Source organism: Pelodiscus sinensis, chromosome 2 (assembly GCF_049634645.1).
Source record: "Pelodiscus sinensis isolate JC-2024 chromosome 2, ASM4963464v1, whole genome shotgun sequence".
In the NCBI taxonomy this organism is placed as follows: Eukaryota; Metazoa; Chordata; order Testudines; family Trionychidae; genus Pelodiscus; species Pelodiscus sinensis.
Window position 1 is genome coordinate 100,828,722 of NC_134712.1, and position 17,953 is coordinate 100,846,674.

The 17,953-nt window shown below is 46.0% G+C and overlaps 1 protein-coding gene across 5 annotated transcripts; it reads left to right on the forward strand.

Annotated features, from left to right (window-relative positions):
- Positions 1-2,759: 2,759 nt before the first annotated feature.
- LOC102456670 (glyoxylate/hydroxypyruvate reductase B-like) lies at positions 2,760-17,047 on the forward strand. 5 transcript variants are annotated; one of them, XM_075921120.1, is made up of 6 exons: positions 2,760-2,884; positions 3,429-3,813; positions 6,452-6,623; positions 11,848-12,026; positions 15,011-15,107; positions 15,954-17,047. In XM_075921120.1, the coding sequence occupies exons 2-6, from the start codon at positions 3,432-3,434 to the stop codon at positions 16,105-16,107; spliced, it is 984 nt and encodes a 327-aa protein (XP_075777235.1). In that variant the 5' UTR covers positions 2,760-2,884; positions 3,429-3,431; the 3' UTR covers positions 16,108-17,047. The 5 variants fall into 5 exon arrangements, with proteins under 5 accessions (XP_075777235.1, XP_025045881.2, XP_025045880.2 ...); XM_025190096.2 differs by lacking the exon at positions 2,760-2,884 and adding an exon at positions 2,915-3,040; XM_025190095.2 differs by lacking the exon at positions 2,760-2,884 and adding an exon at positions 2,916-3,033.
- The last annotated feature ends 906 nt before the right edge of the window (positions 17,048-17,953 follow it).

Genomic DNA, 17,953 nt, shown 5'->3' on the forward strand with positions numbered 1-17,953 from the left:
GAACTCTGATCCCTCCACCTATATCACTGCTTGGAAGTCACCAAGCATCAAATGTACATGTATAATCATTCAAAGAAGAAAAAACATTCTCATTTATCTTTTGTAACAGTTATTCTTCTTTGAGTGGTGTCCCCATGGGTGCTACACGGTAGGTGTCGGGGCTTGTTCCGGTGCTGCAGATTGGAGATTCGTCAGCAGTGGTCTGCCAGACCGCACATGTGCATTAGGCGCCTTGTGCCGTTCACAACGTTTCTTAGAGCACGTGGTCCGGATCCTACCAGTTTCTCCTAACCATCCTCAGTAGCAGACGGAGGGAGCTCCCTCTCATCAGATCCTTTCATTGTCTAACTAACAATTAGATAGTTGTTAGTTAATCATTAGATAGTTAGTTGTAGAGTTAATAGCTGTAGTTTGCTTAGTATTATCGCTAGTTTTATTGTTGTTACAAAAAAAAAAGAGAGAGAGAAAGAATCGACGCAATACTGTGTCTTTAACAAGGACAAAGGATCACCCAGTTTAAAAAATGCGGCACTTGCCGGGAACTGATGCTCACATCAGACGGGTACTCCCGCTGCATTAGCTCCCTAGATGAGGGGCCTATCCCACAAAAATGCCCTCACTGCTCCATGTTAACAGCACGAGCAAGACAAGACGGGGATGAGGCTTAAAATGCTTTTATTCAACAAGGTATTACAGCCTCCACAGACTGACCTCTCCCCACCCCGACTGGACTCTCTTAGAGCCAACAAGTGCCAGGCTCTCTCACCTGGGCCCCGTAGTGCTACCAAAAAGAGTGCCTCTCGAACTTGCTTGTTGCCACCAACACGAGTTAGTGTCGGAGATAAGCCAGGCACTTCAGGAATGGCTCTTACTCACCACCCAGAGAAAGAGAAACTAACCCATAGCATGTTGGCATCAGGGCCAAGTCTACCAAAAGAATTGGCGGCAGCAGCACTAACGCCACTTGCGGCACTGCTATCGGCCTCGGGGCCAGATTTGGCACCTAAAATGGCACCTCTGGTGCAGTTGGCATGATCGGCAGCGCTGGTGCAGCAAACATTGGCACCGCAGCAAGCACCGTTGCTGACTACGCCTCATGTGAAGCCTACAATTCAGTCAGCATTAGAGCAATCCTCGGCACTGGCGAATGCACACCATAAGTCACACAGGGTCATCGCTCCTTCCCCCAGTCCAGAACATATCTCGTTTTCACCAGAGCCTCTCTCTCCTTCACCACCTCCATCAGCGGACCCACCACAACATTGATCCACCATTGAATACCAGGGCTCTCGGCACACAGGTCTCTTTCACCCCACTGTTAGTACCAGCACTGGCACACGTCCCTATTTCCGGTGTACACAAGCCACAGATCCCGGTCTCCTAGATCGCCCACAATCTCAGTTTACACCCGCTACCATGACAGCCGTAGGAGCAGGTATTCCTACAGGCATTCATCGCCTGTCAGACGTCATTCTAGTCGTCACTATGGTCATAACTATTATGAATGCCGTCACCCTAGACATCATTCCCTCTCATCGCATCATTCCCATTGGGGGTCATCTTGCTGCTATCGCTCGGACTCCTCAAATACACCTTTGCGAAACATTACACTATTCCCAACAACTTCATTAGTGACTCAGCAGTTGCCTCTGTAGTGCTGTCCACAGCAGCCGAAACCTTAACTTCGAATCCCGCCTCCTTATGTTGGGCCAGTGCTACAAAGTCACCTATAGTGGAGCACCTACAGGGACACCACTTGAAGAAGAGGAAGTTACTCACGTAGGTGCAGTAACGATGGTTCTTCGAGATGTGTGTCCCCATGGGTGCTCCACTACCCAACCTCCTCCCCACTTTGGAATTTCACCTTTATGTTTTTCAGGATATGTCTACACTACCACCCTAGTTCGAACTAGGGTGGTAATGTAGGCAACTGGAGTTACAAATGAAGCCCGGGATTTGAATTTCCCGGGCTTCATTTGCATAAAGCCGGGGGCCGACATTTTTAAATGTCCGATAGTGTCCGTTACTCCTCGAAACTAGTCTTCCTAGTCCGAACTACCTAGTCCGTGCCACGGAGTCCGCACTAGCGGACATTTAAAAATGGCGGCGCCCAGCTTTATGCAAATGAAGCCCGGGAAATTCAAATCCCGGGCTTCATTTGCAACTCCGGTTGCCTACATTACCACCCTAGTTCGAACTAGGGTGGTAGTATAGACATACCCTCAGATGCTCAGCGATTAGGAGGAACTGGTGGGAGCCGGACCACGTGCTCTAAGAAACGGCATGAACAGCATGAGGCACCTAACGCGCATGAGCATTCAAGCAGACCACTGCTGACGAATCTTCAATCTGTGGCACTGGGAGAAGCCCGATACCTAAAGTGGAGCACCAATGGGGACATACATCTCGAAGAACTGTCTTTACTGCACCAAGATGAGTAACTTCCTTTTATTTCAGATGTGTTGCACATCACTATTCCATGACTCATGTCTTATCCCTCTCTGTTGGAGTTTCTGAAAAAAAAAAAAAAAGAATTGAAATGGCTCAGGGTCAGCTGGGCCCTTTCTAGCATTGCCAGTGTGCTGAAGCAGTGAGCACTCAACCAACGAGCACTCAAGCAGATACCACCATAGGTGACATGTTCGGTGGGGGACAATGCAGGGTCATGTGCCCCCCTTCCAGATTTACTGAACATACACAGACTGAGCATGCTCAGTAACACCACTGAAGCTGGATGCCCTCTCTGCCCCTCCCCCCATCAGCAGGCATGGGTTGTCTGAGTGCCACTGACTGAAAAGTTTCCAATGACAGTGCACATTGCATGCGCACAGCCAAGAATGGAATGGCAATTTGCAACATACCTCAAAGGACAACTTTATAAAAGGTTACTAACTTGCTTCTCTCACATTTCTTCAGTACGGGTAGCTGCAAATAACCTCAGCAGTGAACTGTTTAAAAAGGATTTGATAACTCCAGTGTTCAAAGTCCGCGAGTATGCTCTGAATATTATTTACAGGGATCACATTTGATCCAGTAAGAGGTCAATTATTTAGATTTGAGTTTGTTTGGTTTTTAAAATAAATGCTTTCTGGATGGTCTGAAATTAAGACATCCAACATCAATGACTTTGGACATTGTGTCATGAGCATTATGGCTCTGATGTGACAGCCTAAAGGCCAAAAGGAACAGAATTTGTTCAGATTTAGTTTTGTGAATGTTTCAGTTCTGGAAACAGCTGATAAATGATTAAAAAGAGCAATTGAATCGACCTGGTTTGTTTATCCCACTATCCAGGTATTTTATATACATGTTCTCTTTCTGTAGCGGTCACGATTTGGAAAAGCAAAGCAATGATACAGACCCTGGTGGACAATTCTTAAAAATGTTTTGACATTTGTTAGCAATATTTGTTTTCTTTCCTCTTACAGATCATGGAACAGCGAGAGCTGCCTGGGCTTCTGGTTAATGAAGTGGGGGGTGTACTTGGTGTGCTGGAGGCCCATGTGGACTTCCTGAAGAAATACTTTCACCTTATCACCATGAAGAAATTTCTCAAAAACAAAAACCATTTGAGCAAAAAGGTCCAAGCTATTTATGTGTGGTGGCAAAAACCCATCATTGACCGAGAACTCCTCGAGAGTCTGCCCAACTTGAAGGTGATTGCAAATTCAGGTGTCGGAATTGATCACTTGGATTTGAAACTAATCTCTAGCTTTGGAGTGAAAATGGCTAATGCCCCAAATGCTGTTTCCAGCTCCACAGCAGACACTGGAATGGCCCTGCTGCTGGCATCTGCTAAAAGACTAGTGGAAGGTAACATTTACATCTTTTTGTATATTTCCTGAAATCGTATGAGCTGTAGCTTCTGCTAACTTGAAGTTTCCTGGAATTAGTCCCATTGTAATAAACTGTGAAAGTTTAAGCTTCAGAAAAGGTATTTGAATGATAAACAAAAGTGTTTAAAATACTAAGCCTCATTGTCTTTAACAGTGATAGCTAGTTTGCCATATTTTATATATGTCTATAGCACATTATCTAGTTGAAACTATGTTGAAAAATCTTCGAGAAAAATATCCCTAGGTTTTGTTAAGGTTCAGGTTAAGGCTGTGTCTAGACTACATGCCACTGTCGTCAGAGGCATGTAGATTAGACACATAGGCAAAGTCAAATGAAGTCACGATTTAAATGATCATTTAAATTTACATGGCTGCCGCGCTGAGCCGACAAACAGCTGATCAGCTGTTTGTCCGCTCAGTGCGCTAGTCTGGACGCTCCCCTGCCGACATCAAAGCCCTTTGTCGGCAGCCCCGTTATTCCTCGTGGGATGAGGTTTACCGGGGCTGCCGACAAAGGGCTCTGATGTCGGCAGGGGAGCATCCAGACTAGCGCGCTGAGCGGACAAACAGCTGATCAGCTGTTTGTCGGCTCAGCGCTGCAGCCATGTAAATTTAAATGAAGCCGCGATCATTTGAAGCCTTAAATGAAGCCTAAGAGATTGTCTCTACTGCACTTGGGAATGACACTGCAGTGATCGATTCACTGGCTATCAATTTATCCCATTTCCTTAGATGCAATAAATTAATATCCTAGAGCTCTCGAGTTGTTATTGGTACTCCACAAAGATGAGAAGAGTAGCTGGCATCAACTGGAGAACAGTCCCCCCCAAGGATGTTAAGGAGCAGGTAATTGGCTAATCATGTAGTTGATAGAATTTGATTTGACTATATGATTATTCAATAAGGGGAGGCTCTGCAGAGCCACAGCGGGGATAGCTCCCGGAACTGGCACGAGCCAGGACTGAGCATTCCCAGCTTGCACCGGCTCTGGGAGCCATCTGCACTGTGGCTCTGCATTGTAAATGTAATAGGAGCTGCTGGGCTCTTACTACATTTAAAATGCAGAGCCGCAGAATTCCCGGTGCCAATGCAAGCCGGGACTGAGCAGGCTTGTGCCACCTCCAGGAACGCTGCAGCTCTACTTCCCCTGCCTCTTGTTCCCTCCCATGCACCACAGAGCCAGTGCTGGGGGGAACTGGCTTTTAAGCCAGCTCTCCCAAAACCAGTCCTGCTTCCCTGCTCCACTTTTGCTGCCTCTGATACTCCCTCTCCCACTTTCACCTGATTCTCTTAAGCCACCTCTGCTTCCCATTTTCTTAGGGGCTCCAGGGAGATGAACTCTTGCCCCTGAGACCTGCTCCCACAGCTTAGGGAGCAGAGAGACCATGTGGGAGAGATCTGTGATATTTTCCTTTGTATTACATGGAGCTGCACAAAACATGGCGGCTGTGTCTACACTGGCCACTTTTCTGGAATAACTTGCCAGCTGTCTACACTGGCTGCTTGCTTTTCCGGAAAAACAATGATAATCTAATGTAAAATCGTCATTGTTTTTCCGGAAAAACTATGCTGCTCCCGTTCGGGCAAAAGTCCTTTTCTGGAAAAACTATTCCGGAAAAGGGCCAGTGTAGACAGCCCAGTAGTCTTTTCCGCAAAAAAGCCCCAATCACGAAAATGACGATCGGGGCTTTTTTGCGGAAAAGTGCGTCTACATTGGCACGGACGCTTTTTCGGAAAAAGTGCTTTTCCGGAAAAGCATCCTGCCAATGTAGACGCACTTTTTCCGGAAATACTTATAACGGAAAACTGTTCCATTTTAAGTATTTCCGGAAAAGGGTGCCAATGTAGACGTAGCTGGCATGTGAATCTCGCACAATTGAGATTTTATTCGTAGGCATGGGCCGTTGCACTACAGGCTTTACAATGCACAGCTTATGGATTTGGGAGAGTTGGGAATGTCTGGACAATAGATTTTTATCACAAGGCCCTCTTGCCCTGTTGGCAAGCTGGCAAGCTAGCAAGCAGTGTGTGCGACAGTCACTATTTTCTGTGTTCTGCAAATAAAGATCTCTTTGGTTTATTCTTTAACCAGAATTAGAGTTTAATTGATTATCTAGGAATCTGGGTAAATAACTGACAAATGCTCTAAAAGGAAATCAATCTCCTTTTCAGAGAGAACAGGAGAGGTGGACATGACAAACTGTCCTTGTTTTAAATAACAAAAACATCCGATATTATTCTCCATTAAGTTCACTAAATCCTGAATTGGCACTATTGTGCACTATACTATTCTGACCTGGGCTGTAGAACACTGTATTACATTGTTTGCAAGGGCATTTGCAAGTTAAAGTCTGGGAAAGACTTCCTAAGAGGCAACAGACTTTCTGTGTTAACTGGAGAATCAGGAGGGAAAGCCGTTATTTTCAACATTATAATAGGATAATGGGAAGGAAAGGGAGAAAGAGCAAAGCCCAGTAATTAAAAACAGTGTTTTTCTATTCTTAATAATGATTATTTTAACATTTATGTTTTAGTGATGCCTAAAGGCCACATTCTAGCATCTTATTGTTCCATCTTGAAACAAATCCATTTCTGAGTCAGTATTTTTATTTTAGGTTGTCAGATTGCAGTTTCCCCAGACACTGAATGTTTTCCTGCTGACTGGCTGGGAGATGAAGTCACTGGGGCTACTCTTGGTATCATTGGAATGGGCAGGATTGGGTATAAGATTGCACGGAGGGCCAAAGCTTTTGAAATGAAAATTCTGTATCACAACAGGAACCGGAGGTAAAAGTATCTTGATCCCCATTAAAGCAGACTCCATTTTTCACTTCTTTATATAATTAATAATGTTTTAAAAACAGCACATCCTTTTCCTAGGATGGGTGTAGCTGAGGTATTTTTCATTTAGGGTATGTCTACACAAAAGGGCAAAACTTGAATTAAGCTACACAACTTGAGCTACGTCAATTGCATAGCTGAAGTCGAAATATCTTAATTTGGCTTTTGGTGCTGTCTACACTGCAGGAAGTCAAAGGAAGAACACTCTTCCTTTGACTTCTCTTACTCTTCATGAAATGAGGGTTACAGGAGTTGGAGTAAGAAGTCCTCCAGCTCTCCATTATTTCAAAATAACGGCTTGCTGTGTAGACACACTCTTTATTTTGGAATAACGTCAGTTATACCAAAATAACACTGCTGTGTTATAGTCTGAGAGAGAACAGATAATCTGTGATTATAGCAAAGAATTGGGATGTGAAGGGGAGAGACCAAGATTTTGAAAAAAAATTGCCTTATGTCAGCTTCTGAAATCATGTGTAAATATCCAAAAGTGGACTTAGAGATTTTAAAAAATCTTGGCTTTGTTGGTAGCTTGCTCCAGGGTGGACAGCAGAGTTAAAACAGGGAGTTGTACCTGTTTGTGATTGTTTATGCTGTAGAAAGGCCTGAAAGCTTTTTTTCCATTTTTAAGCTGATATTTTTAAATTGGAAATTCAGCTCTTATTCCCTGAAATTCTGTGGATAACTAGAGAAATAGGAGGATTGTGGCATTACAAGAAAATGAAAGCTGAATAACTGAGAGGTGATTTTAGACAGTTTCTTTAAAACCCTTTGGCTGTGTCTACACTGGCAAGTTATTCCGGAAAATCAGCCACTTTTCCAGAAAAACTTGCCAGATATATACACTGGCCGCTTGAATTTCCGGAAAAGCACTGACGATCGAATGTAAAATCATCAGTGCTTTTCCGGAAAAACTATGCTGCTCCCGTTCGGGCAAAAGTCTTTTTCCGGAAGACTGTTGCGGAAAAGGGCCAGTGTAGACAGCACAGTAGTGTTTTCCGCAAAAAAGCCCCGATCGCGAAAATGACGATCGGGGCTTTTTTGCAGAAAAGCGCGTTTAGATTGGCCACGGACGCTTTTCCGGAAAAAGTGCTTTTCCGTTAAAAGCATTTCCAGAAAATCATGCCAGTGTAGACGTAGCCTTTCAGTAAAATTGTGGTCCCATTGACGTTAGTGAATATTTTGCTATAGACTTTAGTTGGGTCAGGATTTCACCCTTTCTTTGTAACACTATTTAACTCAAATGCCTGAGAGAAACATGGGAGGAAGGTGGTCTTTGTTATTAAAATTCAGCACTTCTGTCCCTTTAGCTACAGGGTGAGACTGTACAACACACATTGCAGACCTCTAAGATCTTGTCTACACTGGGATTTCAGTCATCAGTGACCAGTAACTGTGTAAACACCTAGGCTATGTCTACACTCGCGGCTTCTTGCACAAGTATGGCCATTCTTGCGCAAGAATCCGCAGAGCGTCCACACTGCCTGCCTGCTATTGCGCAAGAAAATTTACAGTACGTCGTGGTAAGAGAGGGCTTCTTGCGCAAGAGCTACGCTCTTTTTTAACAGCGTAAGCCCTCTTGCGAAGGAGCTCTTGCTCAAGAGGGCAGTGTGGACCCTCTGCAGGGATTTCTTGTGCAAGAAAGCCCTATGGCTAAAATGGCCATCATAGCTTTCTTGTGCAATAGAGCATCCACACTGCCATGGATGCTCTTGCACAAAAGCACATCTCCCATATGTCAGTGTGGACGTTTTCTTGTGCAAGAACCCTTGTGCAAGATTTTCTTGCACAAGATTTTCTTGCGCAAGAAGCCGCCAATGTAGACATAGCCCTAGGCTACATCTACATTGCGCATTCTTGTGCAAGAAGATATGCAAATGAGGCACTGTGATGAATATCACCGTGCCTCATTTGCATATCTAATGAGTAACCATTTTTGCACAAGGGGCTTTTGCACAAGAAGGAGCCATCTAAACAGCTCCTTATTGAGCAAACCTCCCCTCTTGCTCAAGAGCCGTTCTGCCTGAAAATAAGTGGCAGAACGGCTCTTGCGCAAGAGGGGGTTTTTGCACAAGAAGGAGCAGTGCAGACAGCTCCTTCTTGCGCAAAAGCCCCTTGTGCAAAAATGGTGGCTCATTAAGTATTCATCGCCGCACCTTATTTGCATATCTTTTGCACAAGAATGTGCGATGCAGACGTAGCCCTAGTGTATTTGTGATATAGCGGCAGTGCTATATAATCCATGATTTTCACCACTGCAACTTTATCCATATTTGAAATGGGGGTAAGCTGCACTGGTGCAAACTACACTCTATGGGGGTTTGCCTGCCTATAGCAGGGATTTCCCGCAGTACAGCTATGCTATTAGGTGGCCACAGACATGCCTGCTGGGAATGGGAGTTAGAGGGCAGTTGCTCTGGGGCCCAGCAATTCAAGAGGGCCTGGGACTCTGGCCACTACCGCAAGATCAGTGGTGGCTGGAGCCCTCAGCCCTTTAAATTGCTGCAGAGCACCATGTAACACTCTCTGGGTGACTCTCAGGGCTTGCTGTAGGGAGTGAGAACAGCGAGGTGCACCTTGGTCAGCACTGCACCCCTTCAGCCTGAGGCCCCGCCCCTTCAACAGCACGAAGCTGGCTTCCCCCAACCTTACCCAGGAGCCTGGCAAGGATGTTGGCAGCCCAGGCCACAGATTACTGTAACCGAGGCAAATCCCAGGATAGACAGGGCCAGAGTCTTTCAACAAAACCAGAGAAGACCATATGAGACATTCCTAATATTCTAACATAAAAAAGAACAAGCAGAAAAAAAATCTGAAAAACTTTGTTGGTCTCCAACTGCGGGGGGGCCATCGACGGGACGAACATCCCCATCCGTGCCCTGGAACACCAGGCCTCCCAGTACATCAACCGCAAGGGGTACTTCTCCGTCCTCATGCAGGCCATGTGTGACCACCGGGGCCAGTTTACGGACATTAATGTGGGCTGGTCTGGCAAGGCACACGACACCAGGGTGTTCCGCAACTCCTCTGTGTGTCAGAGGCTGCAGGCTGGGACCTTCTTCTCCGACCGCTACATCAGAGTCAGGGACATGGACATGCTCGTCTGCCTGGTGGGGGATGCGGCCTACCCCCTAAAGCCCTGGCTGATGAAGCCGTACACGGGGCACCTCAACCCCTCCCGGCAGGCCTTCAATGCCAGGCTCACCAGGGACTGCATCGTGGTTGAGGGGGCCTTCGGACGCCTGAAAGCCCGATTTCGATGGCTCCTCACACGCCTCGACCTCGCCGAGCATAATATCCCTCCCGTGGCTGGTGGCAGCATGTTGTGTGCTGCACAATTTATGTGAGCGGAAGGGGGAGGCTTTCCTGCCAGCCTGAATGGCTGAGGCTGAGCGCATGGTTGGCCAGTGCGTGCAGCCCTGCACCACCTGCCATCCAGGAGGCCCAGCAGGGGGCAGTCCGAATCCGGGAAGCCCTGCAGGAGAGCTTCCAGGTGGAGGAGGAGGACTGAACTCTCCCTGCATGCCCCACTGGGGCCTTCTTCCACTCTCCCCTCCTTCCCCTTTCCCCTCCCTAACCCCCCTTCCTAATGTAAAATATACACACCTGTTTTGCCAACAAAAATCTCTCTTTATTGTACATAACTGGGGTGGGGGAGGGAGGAGTGAGAGTGGGAGAGGGGAAGGGGAAAGCTGGAAGGAGGGAGCTGGAAGGAGATGAAAGGGGAGGAAGGGAAGGGAAAGCTCAGCGTTGGGGGTCCTGCTGGCTCTACCGTCTTGCAGCACTGCGGGTGCGGGGGCATTGGGGAGGAGTGGGTGTGGAGAGTGGGGCAGGAGGGATGGGGGGTGAGGAGGAAGCGGGAGGGGGAGTAGGGGTGGGAGGAGGAGTGAGAGCTGGGGCGGCCACAGGGGCTGGAGCAGGAGGAGGCAGGAACCTGTCTACCAGGGTCTGGAGGTGATCTCTTAGGGCACGGCTCTGCTCCTCCAGCACCTCCAAGCTCCGCTGCCACAGCCACAGGTCCTCCCGGACCCAGTGTTCCTGGATGCGGAGCTGCTGCTCCAGTAGCTACAGGTGCCGCTGGTGGTAATCCTCCAGGTTGCAGGTGTGCCTGCTGGCCCGGGTGCGGGTGGCTGTTGCAGGCAGGGTGGTGCGCCCTGCCGTCCCAGGTGCTGCGGCTGTGGTGAAACAAGAGCAGTGGTCAATTCTCACTGGGGACACAAGCCATGAGGGAGGCTTCGCGAGCCACACTTTAAGTGGGGGGGAAGAGCTGCATGCGGCTCATCAGCCGCAGGTTGGCCACCCCTGAAATAGCTCTTAGTTATGCTGGGTGGGAGCCAAATAAGCATCCTGGAAATTTAAGTGCAGTTTTGTTCACGCCTTTTGTTCATTTGCTCCCTGGTTGTTGACTTAGGCATCAGGAGAAAATAATTTAATCTGTGCTTGAGAAAAAACACATGATCAACCATGACGCCACAGTTATGGGGTTTTGTCTCTGCCCAAGAATATTTTTGTAGGATACATTTTTATCTGGCTCTTTAGTTCTTACTTCTTCATCTTCATTCAGCAGTTTAAGGAAAATTTTTCTAGAGTACCTAGTGGATTTAGAAACACAAATCCCATTGAAAGTCAATGGAACTTGAGTTCCGGACTTTCACAGGTGCTTATGAAAATCTACCTATTAGTTCTTAAACTACAACTGAGAAAGGTTATTAAGAGTAGGATTGGTGATTATATAATAGTTATGCATTGTAAACATTTTCAACTAAAAATCTATATATCCGAATCATAGAGCATCACTGAACAGTCCTGCTTGCCAAAGGAACTCCTTTGCCACTTCCATCCTTCATAAAAAGAGTCTTGTTGAAGGATGGTTAAGAGATGGACCACTCATAATGCACCTGTGCCATTGAAACAACCCTAGAGGAGGCAGACTTCCTGCTTTGCCATGAGTTTTACCTTCCTGAGGAAATTAAGCCTACAACTGACTGTCACAGCTATTCCCCCTTTTGGACCAAGCACTCTGCTAAAACCACATCAGTGATCCTGGAGAGATACTTTCCTAGTTGTAGTTTGAGAACGAAAGTACCAGTGGGAATAATATAAGGTAGAAAAGTAACTTTTCCATGACCCAAACTTCCTTGACTGTAACACGATTCTTATTTCTCATCAGAACCGAGGAAGAGGAACGGGCTGTTGGTGCCACTTATTGTACAAAGATAGAAGACTTGCTCCAGCAGTCAGATTTTGTGATGCTGGTCGTGAGCCTGACACCGCAGACATGTAAACTGATTGGGAAAAGGGAACTGGAGTGGATGAAACCCACTGCTACTCTTATTAACATCAGCAGAGGTAGGGTACAGTGTATTGTTTGACTGCACAATACTGATCAACCCCAGTCCTCCAGAATGTAGTGCCAAAATTGCACTGGGCAGTATAACAGTACACTGGGCTAACAGGCTCTCTATGTCTATATGGCAATATAAGCCCAGGATTAGTACAACTCAGGTTAGCAGAACCTGGGTTTGTTAACTTAAGGCTGGAGAGTCTACACTGTTTTGTAAACCTCAGGTTAAGAATTGCTGAACCCTGGATCTAAACCAAGAGCTCCAGCATTTACACTGCATTATGAGGTTCCAAGAGGGGAGGGGAGGAATCAACTAGTTGACTAGTCCTTAACACCCTTAGTGAGGATGGTGCAATGTTGGTGTTGCCACCAGTGAGGGCAAAGTGCTGCAAATGGGGTCAATGATATGGGGCCATTAAAATTCATAAAAAAACATAACCGCCCCTCCCCCGGCACACCCCCTTATGGCCCCTTCCATGGCAACGCCTGTAGCCCCTCCCCAACACCTTCCCCAGCGTCCCTCCCACCTCCATGGCCACTCCCACAGTGCCCCCGTCACCCCTCCCCCACACGCTTCTCTGCGGTTGAAATCAACGGAACAGGCGTGCGATGCGCAATGCACGATGGTGCATGACAGCAATGCATAGGCCTGCTTTGTGCAATGGTAGAATTGGTGATGGAGTCGCTCGAGTCTTGACCGGTGAGTGGAGAGTACGCAGTGGTTGGATGAGTTCTGTTGTCATCTGTTGTTGTGGGTGCGTGGTTTTCCGTAACTGACAACAGCGCGAGTATGGTGTAAATGAACAAAGATAGTGTGCATGAAAAAGTGAAAAAATCGGCCATTCTCAACCCATTTCCCAGGCCTATTTTGATTGCCAGTCCGCCCCTGACTGTCCACTAAACTTGACTGTCCAGTGGATGAAGACAGGCAGCCCATGGGACTTTAGGATGCTTTTGGCCAATCCCAGAGCATGAGTCCAGTGGGAATGTGTATACACTGCAAAGCAATGATGCTTGAACCCTGGGTCATGGCTTCATTCAGGCTTGGAGTCTTGTACTCCAGCCTGGGTCCAAGTCCTGAGTTAGCTCAATTTGTGTGTAGACAGAAAACTGTTTAAACTTCAGCTTGAGTTCATACCCAGGGCTTACACTCCTGGGCCTGGTCTGTACTAGACCAGGCAGGTCAGCTTAGGTTACTCAACTCCAGCAACGCAAAATGCATAGCTGTAGTCAACTTACCTTAAGCCGAGCCATGGCAGCGTTCACACAGAAGGAGGCTGATGGGAGCAAACGTTCTTGTCGGCTACCCTTACTCGTTGCAGGAGGAGTACTGGACACTGGCAGGGGCTGCCCTCAGCGTTCAATGTAGGGGTCTATACTAGACCTGCTACATCGAATACTAGAAGATCGACCTTTGGAGGGTCAATCTTCTCATAAGTGTAGACATGCCGCTAGAGGCATTTTTCCTGTCTTCAACAATCTGACTAGGTTCAACTGAAGGACTTTTGGTTTGTGTGTGCTGGAGAGTGATTGAAAACAGAGACGCTGGTGAACTGCTTAGGAAAACTGTAAAAACTAACTGGAATGGTGGAAAACACTGCTGCTGGAATTGAAGCTCCTGTGATAAGTAACAACTGTCTGTCTCTCTCTCTTCCCTTTCACAAGAAAGATTTTTTTTTTTTAAATCTGATAAAACTCCATTTGGCAGTTTTGTTTTGTTTTTTCTTTAAAGTGATTGAAAATGTTTCTGCTTAAAAAAAAAAAGCTGTTTTACACCCCAATAATTTACATTAGATTCAAATATGTAAATGTGACATGTGTAGTTCTCAGTGAAGAATATGAGTTGATTAATGTATACAGTTGTTATGAACTGAGCAGTATACATTTTATTATGTTGTATCTATTCATTTCCTTATTTTTAAGCACGTAAGTGTTGTAAATGATGTGGTGAGTGACAGACAGCAATGTTCTTACCTAGAAACCTTAACAGCTTTTTACAATGAAGTTTCTGAAATATATTACAGTGTTTAAATTTATACAGTGTGCTATTATAGATGTGTATATATACTATTAACTATGTATAATAAAACAAACTATTATATATGTATGTATGTGCCGTGGGGTAAGGGTTACAGTCACTGTGGTAACCAGAATTTAGAATTTCCTGACTCTAGTCCATTAGAGGTGGGGAACCTTTTTTGGGTCAGGGACTACTGACCCCCTCACCCCAAAAAAATCAATCGGGGACCGCACCCAAGTGAGAAGCAAAACAAAAAATAAAATCCCTCACTGACATGGCCCCCATCTTAGAAGGAAAAAGACACTCCTCATATTCCCTCCTATACCAGAGCCTACAGGGGCCCAGGCTAATAGACTGTGTGCTCCAGCCCCATGGGGAGGCGGCCAGGGGGCTGGAGCACCAGCACAGACTCCCCAGTGCTGAGGGAGGGGAGAGCCCTGAGCCTTGGGGGACCAGATCCAGGCAACATCACTCATATTCTGTATTTACAGGGTAAACTTTTCTCTCTTCTTTGTTTAAAATTAGTGCCTCAAATTCTGGCTCTCTCTACATGTGACTCCCTAAGTAAGAACAAAATTAACAATTTGAAACAATTTTGTTAACTGTTTGTTTTCATTGAGATATTTCATTGGAAGATTGATTAATATTTCCAAAGCACTTTGAAGAAGAAAAACATGACAAATATTGAATACTAGTTTGTTACCCATTGAACCAAGAGCTCTTGAGATTGAGCTGTAAATCCATTTTAATATTGGGCCTAGAGCGGAGGGGGCTTCATCGATCCTTGTGATCTTCTACTCCCCCGAGTTACCTAGTATCATGCCCAGTGACCCCAACATATTAAAAATTAAAATACAAATCTCTCTTCTAAATTAGCAATTAGTTAAGTTTTCCCTTTATACTTTTTCCTTTTCATCCTGACATTATTTATATATGGCATTAAGAAAGTGTCCTCTTATTTCAACCCAGGTCCAGTGGTAGACCAAAATGCACTGGTGGAAGCTCTTCAGAATGGTGTTATCAAGGCTGCAGCTTTGGATGTCACTTACCCTGAACCTTTGCCCAGGTACACAGCTGTGTGTATTTATCAAAAAGTAATTAAAGTCACAAAGAACAAGAAATAAGGACTCAAAAAGGCCCAGCCAGTGGGGATGTGGCAGAGGCTGGAGATAGGCACATATTGCAGTAAATAGTAGGAGGGCAGTGCATGTGCCAGGCTACCTACTCTATGGCCCATGCCTACCCAAGAATCACAGCATGAAGCAGAAGCAGATGTGGTTCCAAACATTCTATCTGAAGGGAGAAAACACCAGTCCCAGGGCAATAGAAATGATGGCGATGGATAGACACTGTATGAGCCACGGTTGTCCAGACAACATTTAGCAACCTCACTTCTCCCCTTCCTTGTCAGTCTTGTCTCTTCAGTACAATGCTGCAAGTTTTACTGATGTTTTACAGGTCTCTTGGTCATGGATGCTCTTTAGCATCTAAAAAATTAAAAGCTGCTATGCCTCATGGAATAGATTGTCCCATGAAACTTTAGAGCACTAAATAAATGGGCAGGGATGTTGATTATCAAAGCTAGGTAGATAAAGACTCCATCATCACATAGAGTTAATCCTTCCCCTCAACACACGGCACAGACTGCTGTTTATGAAAATCAGTTTTTGTGTTTCCCTGAAAGAAAGTATAAAAATCTTAAAACATTCCATTGGCACCCAAAACAAACTGAACTTGATGCAGCAGACTCTTAAGCAGATATCTACATACCATTGACATTAATGAGATTAAATAAGTGCATAAATTTAAGAACAAGCCTAAAGGCTTTGCTGACACAGGGCCTTTATTGATTAGGATGTGTGCCAATAGTTGTCTTAACCATGCCTTGCTTGTTTTATTCTTTTTTTTTCAGAGATCATCCATTATTAAAACTAAAGAACATTCTCATAACTCCTCATCTTGGTGTTAAAACAGACAAGGCCACTCGCATGATAACGGAGGAAGCAGTTGTAAATATACTGGCAGCTCTTAATGGTCTCTCTATCCCCAATGAAGTATTTCCTTAGTTGGGAGATATTAAAGGGCATCACAGCTATAAAAAAACATTATTCTACAACTCTCCTTACAGGAATGAAGACATGTTACTGTTACCCTGAGTGTAATCTCTATGAATAAGGGTACACAAAATGGAGTCTGTGAATCCCTTTTGTATAAGGGTTGGCTTTATCACCACAAGTGTAGCTTCCCGCCAAAAGAGCGGTGTTGCACACGATACTCTACCTATGCACTCATCTCAACATCATGTGCACTTGTCCCTACAGTGCTGCACCCCTCACCAAAGCTGCACTCAGCCCTCTAGTTAGCTGCACTCATCCCTCTAATCATCTGCACACAGTTGTTGCACTCAGCACGTCAACCCCTTTTCCCGCCTCAAGGCCAATAAAAGGCCTGGGCTGAGGAGAGTTCGAGTTCCTTTAGTCCCTCTTGCTCTTTGGGTTCCTTAGGTTCCATACCCTTTTACGTTCCTGTCATATTGAACATCATTGGATTAATGGTTTTGTGGTAAAGTCTTTTGGTTTTGACTTGTGTGCCACTCACGTGTGGAATCATCCCATGTAAGAGTTTTGGGCTACAGTCATTACTTTTGGTCTTGGACTTATCAACCGTCATCACCACCCACTTTCCGGACCAGACGGATTCGCCGATAGGCCATCCATTTCTGGATCCTGAGAGAACCACTAGCCAATGATCGAGGATCGTCCAGCAGCCTTAGGCCAGAAGGTGAGGATACTGCATCGAGGGATCTCTCCACTGGTCCTCCTTCGAGGCTTACAATTAGCCAAGAAGTAGAAGGTCACGGGCGCTGATCGCCTGACATTTTGTAACGTATCACCTTTTTGTATTGGGTTCTTTTCAATCTTCTTTATATCTTGGGATAGGGTAGGTTGTGTTTATTGCTCCTGTTTTGCTGTTTATATTTCTAAAATACATGATTTGTCCCTAAAACATGTGTTGCCTGATTATTGGATCAGTAGTCTGCCGGTGATAGAGGTATGGATTACCAGACGAATCTGGGTCAGGGATCATTAACAGCTAGTCAGAACGAGTCTAATTCTATATGCAGATGCGCACCACCCATAGAAATACATGCTGCTGGCTGTGGGCACTGTGGGAGCTCTGCTAATAAGCTGGGCAGCATTTGAACCTCTTCTGGGTGGCCGCCCAAGCACTCAGCTTACCGGGAACACTGCTTGTTACTACAGAGGTGTGAAATCTTTGACATGAACCTCAGTCTTCATTTTGGTTTGCAAATACATAATAATAATGGCTGTTATATAACACTAGCCGATTTTTCATGGTGTTGCTTGGATATGTAACTCAAGAAATGGTTGGTTGGGTTTTGTTGGGAAATCAGAGGCGGAGTGGTGCAGGGGAGAGGTGGAGGGAGGAAGGGAGGAGGAGGGCATGGTCTGACCCCATGAGAAGCCGTGCAGGAGGGGGAAAGGGAACCCCCAGGGCCTGAGAGGAGAAGTAAGGGGAGAGAAGAAGGAGAGCATTCCTAGGTCCTGTGAAGAGCCACAGAGGAAGGGGGAATCCCCAGGTCCTGTGTGGTAAAGGGAATGCCCATGCCCAGGTGAAGTGGGGAGAAGGGGAAATCACTAGGTCCTGTAGAAGCCTCACAGAATAGGAGTATCTCCATGTGCCTATGAGGAGGGATGGGGGATGGGGAGTGTACAGGCCTCCTTAAGAGGAGGAGTGGGTGGGAAATCCCCCCCACCCCCGTAGCAGTGGGGGAGGGCAATTCCCAGGCCCGGTAGCTGCAGGAGGGGGGCAGGATTTCAGCTTCTGTAAAAACAGAAACCGTCCAACTTATTTTGAGTCTTTTGCAGGGATTTCCCGACACCTCCCCTA

Excerpts from the sequence above, each read along its gene's own strand:
- LOC102456670 (XM_075921120.1), top strand. The coding sequence starts at position 3,432 with ATGGAACAGCGAGAGCTGCCTGGGCTTCTGGTTAATGAAGTGGGGGGT. Across the intron at positions 6,624-11,847 it reads TATCACAACAGGAACCGGAG|AACCGAGGAAGAGGAACGGG; the intron begins GTAAAAGTATCT and ends ATTTCTCATCAG. Across the intron at positions 15,108-15,953 it reads TACCCTGAACCTTTGCCCAG|AGATCATCCATTATTAAAAC; the intron begins GTACACAGCTGT and ends TTTTTTTTTCAG.